The sequence below is a fragment of the Poecilia reticulata genome, linkage group LG8 (genome assembly GCF_000633615.1).
Source record: "Poecilia reticulata strain Guanapo linkage group LG8, Guppy_female_1.0+MT, whole genome shotgun sequence".
NCBI lineage: Eukaryota > Metazoa > Chordata > Actinopteri > Cyprinodontiformes > Poeciliidae > Poecilia > Poecilia reticulata.
In genome coordinates, this window is record NC_024338.1 from 10498846 (window position 1) to 10506299 (window position 7454).

General features: G+C 40.8%; 1 protein-coding gene across 2 annotated transcripts in view; it reads right to left on the reverse strand.

Moving 5' to 3' along the window:
- LOC103468552 (nuclear body protein SP140-like) overlaps positions 1 to 7013 on the reverse strand; it is a 10657-nt gene extending 3644 nt beyond the window's left edge. Inside the window, exons 1-15 of one of the 2 annotated variants that reach the window (XM_008415675.2) lie at positions 6520 to 7013; positions 5573 to 5747; positions 5219 to 5440; positions 4635 to 4751; positions 4426 to 4559; positions 4296 to 4340; positions 4180 to 4219; positions 4041 to 4097; positions 3833 to 3952; positions 3587 to 3726; positions 1996 to 2064; positions 1767 to 1900; positions 666 to 783; positions 489 to 563; positions 175 to 318 (exon numbers count right to left, since the gene is read on the reverse strand). In XM_008415675.2, coding sequence (XP_008413897.1) covers positions 175 to 318; positions 489 to 563; positions 666 to 783; positions 1767 to 1900; positions 1996 to 2064; positions 3587 to 3726; positions 3833 to 3952; positions 4041 to 4097; positions 4180 to 4219; positions 4296 to 4340; positions 4426 to 4559; positions 4635 to 4751; positions 5219 to 5440; positions 5573 to 5747; positions 6520 to 6663 — 1734 coding nt within the window. In that variant the 5' untranslated portion in view covers positions 6664 to 7013. Of the gene's footprint in view, positions 1 to 174; positions 319 to 488; positions 564 to 665; positions 784 to 1765; positions 1901 to 1995; positions 2065 to 3586; positions 3727 to 3832; positions 3953 to 4040; positions 4098 to 4179; positions 4220 to 4295; positions 4341 to 4425; positions 4560 to 4634; positions 4752 to 5218; positions 5441 to 5572; positions 5748 to 6519 lie in introns of both variants that reach the window. The other variant, XM_008415676.2, reaches the window with a different exon arrangement.
- Positions 7014 to 7454: the final 441 nt, after the last annotated feature.

Here is a 7454-nt window from a genome sequence, read left to right on the forward strand (position 1 = left end):
TGAATTTAATCTAAAACTTCAAATGGAATAAAATCGTGTGGTACGATGCAAGATCTCCCCTCTGCAGAAATAATTTTTTAATGTATTCAAAATATCTTGAAAAAGTCAGAGAACATTACCTTGATATTGAGCCGTTTCGTACAACAGCGCTAAATGCCTCCAATGTTTTCTTACCCTGTTGTACGTGGCAGAGTTGGTGAAAATGAGCTGAACGTCAGACACAAACTCGCCAACAGTCTGGTATTCGTTCCTCTGAAGTCTGTCTGCGATCTTATCCAGCCACATCGGAGTCTTAATAACACTGCAGTAATTTTCCAGCTGTGGGAGTCAAGGACAAAATGCGTCCACAATCATTTTAAGACRACAGAATTCATGTTATGTAGTGATATGATAAACAATACTGTGACTTCAACGGGAGCAGATATAGTTCCTGCACTTTGAATTATTTACGTTCTATTTAGCTGACGTAGACATAAGTAGTCACTTACATACTGCCTCGGGTTGGTGGCAAATATCTGCTCCTCATCCTCGTTGCACAGATAGAGGAGGAGATACTGGCATTCCTGTCCAGGGGAGAACAGAGAGATGAGTTGCAGCAGGACGTCTGAGCAACAAGTTTTTATATGAACAGCCTTTCGGACTGGAGCAGAGAAAAAGAYGCTCACCAGCGAGTGCTGAGATATTTGACGGGACATGATGGTTTCGGTTCTCTGCTCGTCGGGGTAGCGGCACTCCTCGGTAAGCTTAAAGACGCAGAATGTGCAAAGCCACTTGTTGTCGTCCCTGAAAAATAAAAAATGTAACAAAACTAACTGAGGGGACAGAATCTGGTCTCCACTGGACTACAGGATTAATCATCTTCCTTCAAACTCAAAACAACGGCAGTATAAATGTTGATATGTTGGACAGATTTGAGTGGTAGCACGACAAAACTAAAGGTAGTCACTGACTCAAAATTCTGCAATAATTCTTTAAACTTCAGGTAGTTGCATAATTATTTTTTTACTGTTATATATTTATAAAGAAGGCGTTTACAGTTACGCACATTGCAGCTGTCTCACTATAGCTAACGTAACAATGTGGCTATATATATTTTAAAACATATGTTTTGTGGGTGTAAACATGAGGAAATGAAGTTTATTGTGAAAAAACAAGTTGTGTTCGAATCATTTGGAGGAGAGTGAATCATCATCAGCGCAGACTGAGCGTCTGCATGGTGCAGCATGAGATTAMGATTTTCTATTGCGTCGCTGCTTCAAAATATTAGAAGAATTTACATAACTTTCTACCCAAACTGTCAGTAGCTGCATTTCCATTGATGATAAAATYAGMGAATTGAAATTACGAAAATACATTTTCTCAGTGGAAACACGGAAATTTTGAAAAAGTTTGCTGGAAACGTTTTTTGCATGAGGATGATGTAATTTTTTGGTCACATCAAAATTGGTGTATTTCAGAAAAYTGCAATGAAAACGGTTTTCRCAAACTTCTCTGAATGAMATATCATTGTTAAATTTATTAYAGCAATAAAGAATCGAATTGAATTTCAGCTGTAGTCAGTTTTGAAATGCAAAATAAAAACAAAGTCTGGAACCACAAATGCTTTTTTTTCTCCTTACTTATCCAGATGTGGAAAATATTACAATCAAACTTAGTTAGCAATACTGCTTAGGGCCTGCAGAAAAACTCACARCAAACCCAACAGACCAGACAAAATAAGTCTTGTTTCCAAATGCCACGACTAATCTAGAGGCGTTAGTTCTTACCCCAGTAATGTGTCGTCTATATGAGGCAGATGGCAGTTCTGGTGAAATGATCTCGGACATTGATCACACTCCACCATGTCCTCGTCTCCGTCACTTTTACAGACGCAACACTCGTCATCATTTTTCTCATCGTCCTGTAAAGTCAGTCAGTCCRTTAATGTCATAATTAAATTAAATTTCATGATTTTACAGCTTTTTAAATGCAAAACTGAACGAGCAGCACATTTACCAGGTCTTTATGTTTTGGTTTGCACCGTTTGCATTTGCATAGCAATGAATGCAGCATCAAGACCTTTGCCTGAAAGAGAAAAGTAGGCAACTTCTCAGTCTTTTGTTTTTACAATTTAGGGCTTCTGATTTAAAAACGGCACATTTTCCTCAGGTTATCACCCAAACTTACATTCAGACTCATCTTAGGACAGTTTCATGAAACAGCATCACTCAAACTGCGGCAAACATAACTTGTTYCCAGCTTCACAACACACAGCAATTTGGATAAGTATTCAAAGCATCAACATTTTGAGGATTTTAAAAGCAAGAACATGCACATTTTATGTAGAGGAAGTAAGAGAAAAATTGAAAATATTACAGGACATTGTGATTGTCAATAAATATACAGCTCTGTATAAATCCAGAGCTGTATATATACAATACACAAATTGCTGTGTGTGTTGTGAAGCTACAGTTTGAGTGATGCTGTTTCATGAAACTGTTCTAAGATGAGTCTGAATGCAAGTTTGGGTGACAACCTGAGGAAAATGTGTCATTTCTAAATTATCATCTTTATTTCAATTTCAGTCAATAATTTTCATCCATATACTTCATCCAACACTTTGAATGAAGAGCCTGAGGGTACATAGAAAGGCCACAGCATTGGAGTATCGCGTGCTTTGACGGTCAGAAACAAACTACAAACGGCCATCTATCTGGTTTTCTATCTGGTTTTGAGATGAGTCAAGACTTTATGACCTCAGAAGTCACAATACTCCTCTGTAATCTTTGACTGTTGTCTTTTTAAGTACTGGGACATTGGCTGAGGTCTTGAAGCAAACTGGAACATGACCGGGTATCAGTGGGGTATTAAAACTGTGAAAAGTTTTAACCCCCCCCATTGGARACAGACGATCAGCTGAAACAGAGTCCGGGTCTGTGGCCCGGTGGGGGTTCAGGCCTTTAAATGGTCTGTTTGCATCCTGTTCTGTTCTGTTTAAATGTATAAGAGAGTTGGGTGGTATGATGCTCGGTGGTTGGTCCAGGTGTTGGTCAATGGYTGACRGGTGGAGGTGTGGGAAGGGAACAGGTCTGACCCATTGCCTTTCTAAACTGGTAGAACTGGTTCAGATTTTTGGCCAGGTTCATTAATGCAACGACAGGATTTACTCTTTCATTCAGACAGAGGAGGAATCCCTGGCAGAGAGCTGATTTTATTCTCTCACAATGGAGTAAATCAGCTCTTTTCACCTTTTAGCTAAACTTGTATTGAGTCTGCGTGTATCTTTCTTTGTCCCCAACTCTATCCAGCCTCTTTCTCTGATAAACTGTCTGAGTTTGATTGGGTTTGCCCCTGTTGTGTCCTTATGAAAGTTAATGTTGAACGTCACAGAGTCGGGGTGCTAATCCAGGCTGCAGCAGATCCGAAAACACCCCGACTCCTGACACTCACTGGTCCATGATTCAGACGTCCTCACAACAGGTTTGAAAATGTTTAACTGCTTCTTGTGTGCAGGAATCAAATGCACTACAGATTAGAGTTTAGATTCGATTTATAACAATCTAATCTACGTCATCATGATGGGTTTCTGACGCCGAGTCATGTCTACCTCTATGAGAGCGCTGAGGGGTTTCCCTTTGTACAGGATGTCCTTCCTCCAGGCGGCGTCTCTCTGGTTTAGCGCTGTGTTCACAAACTCCTCCGGACTCATCCAGCTCAACTCGGTGCGAATACTTTTCCCACATTTCCCTAGTGGGGGCAGGGGAGGATAAATGATAACAGACATGTTTCATATGTCTGACAGCAGAATTGTTGTAGTTTAACACTTATTGTTCGTCGGCTGAGTCGTGGTCACCTGATGCGAATCGAGATTTGTATAAAGTCCCAGTTAAAGCTCCACAGGACACTTTGAACTTTGTCTTGCCATGATCCGGGTTCACTTGAGTCGGCTCGCCTTGTTCTTCCGTTTCTTCACCTTTGTGCAAATGATATTTATTACATCAGCACCTCCACTGCTATTATGTCAGCATTGTTGACTGTTAGTGTTGTGTAGAAACCGGCACCTGAGGCTTCCTCACTTAAAGGCTGTGCTTCCTCTTCATCCTCACTGTCTTCTTCATCTGACAGTGAAAAATGAAGGTTTTCAGTTGAAAAAGTAGAAATTGGTAATTATGAATCTCGGTGGGTTCTAAAATAGCGTACCTGTGTTTGAATGACTGGCAGCAAACAGAGATTTTCTGGCCTGGCAATTAAAAGTCGTGGATGAGAGAGTCAGAAATAATTCGGATTTCTTTCTTTCTTTGTTGTTTTGCTCTTACCTGTTTGATTCTTCTTTTGTAGACCGCTGCCTTCAGGTGCCCGTCCTTTCAAAGGAACAACTGCATGTGAGTGAACGGATATAAGTGACCGCAAATAATTGCACAGCTCCAAAGCTGCGTTTCGGCAAACCTTGATAAGTTTTCCCAAAGGGGTGTCCTTGCATCGGATGCTCAATTTCCAGTTCTTGGCGCTCCCTTTCCCTGCGAGCTTCTCAAAGTCAGACGGAGTGAACCGCTTTTTGTTCACCAGGATGCACTTTTCACCTGAAAACAAAACGACTCGATTCTTTCACGTAAATGACTCCTGGAGATCTAACAGGCGAACGAACGCAGTCTGACCTTTAGACAACTTGTCTCGTATGAGTGTCCCCTCCACCTCGCCACAGGTCACAGGCAGCTGGGTCTTATAAATTGGCCAGGTCCAGATCTCACCCGCCTCCCCCTTCCTTGGAGAAGCTGAGGAAAACATTTAACAAACTGGGATTTTTAATCTTCAAACTGGAACTTTCACGGACTATAAAAAACATTCAACATGCAAAATCAGAGGAGCTAGAGCCATAAAAATATGCAATTAACGATGAATTACAAAAGCGATGAATCATTTACATAGGGGTGAAAGCTCGCTGCAGGAAGGTGGACAAACAGCAGCGTTTGAGTTTCACAAAAAAAATCTGAATTACTGCTTACCGTCAGTCGGAATAATCAAATAGTTGGGAAAGACCCCGAGTTAACATTAAACATGGCTGCCACAAAAAGAAAGCTGCTTATTTGCACCGCTGACACTTTGTGGCTTATTCAAAACTGCTTTGCAGTCTGGAAAAGTCTGGAATTTGATTTCAGTATTTTCCAAGTCTTCATAAGTGTGGAAAAAGAAAATAAGAGTATGGAAAAAAAATGTTGCAACTTCCAGAGAGGTGACTTACAGAAATGTATTTTCTTGGCCTTTTTCTTCTGACCTGGAGTCTGTTTAGCCGACGAGCCCGGCTGCTCATCGTCGCCTTCGCTGCTCCCGCTTCTGAGCTTCCTCTTCTTTTTGGCGCTCTTCGCTTCCTTCTCCTCGCCATCGGAAACCTTCGAACTTCCCCTTTCGTCGCTCTCTTCGCTTTCCCTCCTTTCAGGTAGTTTTGGGTCAAAGTGGAAAGAGCCTTAAAGCAGAGGATTTACGAATAACTTATGGAAACCAACAAACGATGAGAGGGAATGGCTTTTTTCTTCCAGCACAGGAGCTGAATTAATAAAAGCAAATGATAACGATGTTCAATGTAAGACATTTTTACCGTCCATGAGGCTGTTGTGCAGCAGCTTCAGGATGGGGTACTGGTTCATGATGACGTCTTTGAAGACACATCTCCAGAACAGCGGGATGTGATCCGAGTTCTCTTTCTCAAGACAGTCTAAGATTTCATAAACAGCTCTCCTCATTTTATCTTTACTTCTCATCCGGATCGTCGTCTAAACACACACCAAGAGACATTGAGAGAAATCAGTACTAGATTATAAGCAAAATGGCAAAAAAGAATTAGGGTTGTTATTTGTCACTTCAGGTTTATAAAAATATGGATTTGTTTAGCATTTTAAGGACTAAGTTATACTGGTTGTTATTAGACAGATGTTTCTCTGATGAAACATTAGAGAAACAAGATGAATTAATTCAATTGAAAGGTAGGAAAGTATGACTTTGTAATTCAAGTGACATTTTAAAAATTACACACATGTATTGTCTATGTGTGACAGTAAGCATATTTTAAATATAGTTTGTAGTAATGTTTTTTTGTTGTTTTTTTTACAAATTTGTAAGTAACCTGTCACTTCAATCAATTTCGGTTGCCATGGGTTGCGTCGGATGTCCTTCCCCAGTTTGTCCCGGGGAGGGAGCGGGGTTCGAGCTCGTAACCCTCCGAGCCGCGACCTACCTGCTCCGTCACCTGAGCCTGTAAACTACCAATAAACTTCACTTCAGTTGTGCAAGAAAAATAAGCCGCACATTTACTAAAAGCAACTATTTACATCCAAATTGACAACTAGAGGTTGGAGACCGAAGAGTAAGTGGACTGGTGGTATTCAGATTGTTTACTCGGTCAGCTGTGACTCAGCTTATTTGGATAAAACAGCCCACGAAGCAGAGTCCGTGTTTATTTCCCGCGCGCACACACACGATCCGCTTTGGAGCGGTGGGCTTGTACCGCCCGCCATCACCACAACGCACAGCGCTTGAAAACTTTACCTTGTATTTGTCTTCCGGTATCAGGTTGTGGTCCCTGAGTTGGTTCAGGAAGGTCTGCGGGTTTTCCATGCAGGACATTTCTGTTTTACGACAGTGGAAAAACGTGAGCAGTTCAGCAGGCTCCAGGAAATCCAGCGGGTCCATCACTGGTCAGCGTACAGGCCCTGCAAACCGAGTTTCTCTGCGGCTAAATGCAAAAAAAACAACAAAAAAAACTACCCAGGCTTCCTGCTGTTCCACAGCTTAAACAAGCGCAGAAACAACTCAGGTACATGAAGAGAAGCACTTCTTCTTAAAAATGTGCAAGAAGCGCCCGGAGCAGGGACGGCCGGAAGCACTTCTAAAGTCTTCGTGGTGGAGGTTCCCACAAAAGCCTCCGCTGTTCCTCCTCCGGTGACGTTTCGAAAATGAAAGTAGTTTCGGGTTTATTACGAAATGTTGTCTTGACAACATTTGGTGAGATCAAATCAAAGTAAAAGATTTTGCGCCGTTGATGTATTTAGTGGTTTTGGAGAAAAAAAGATCTCATCCTTAACAACAAAGTAACCCGAGAGAGAGACATTGATTTGAAAAAATAAAAATAAAATACTCAGAGAATTAATAAATTATAACTTATAATTATAACTCTAAGTTTTTAAAACTTATAAAATGTGAAATGAGATTTTAAAGAAAACTATGTTATGGTTTTTTTTTTCTCTTGTAACAAATGAAAAAGTAGGAATAAAACACAGGGTTTTAAATTAAGTATAAATGTCTGCTTGATTTCACGAAAAGTGCAGGGAATAGAAAACCTTCTGCTTTGTGTGTGAGGGAGTTGATGACATCACAAGAGGCACAAATGTCAACCTTTGATTTTCCACAGCGTGCGTTGAGTTTAGCATTTTGAAACAGAAAAAACTTTATTCTGTTACAGTTGGCTTATTTGTTACCACTTG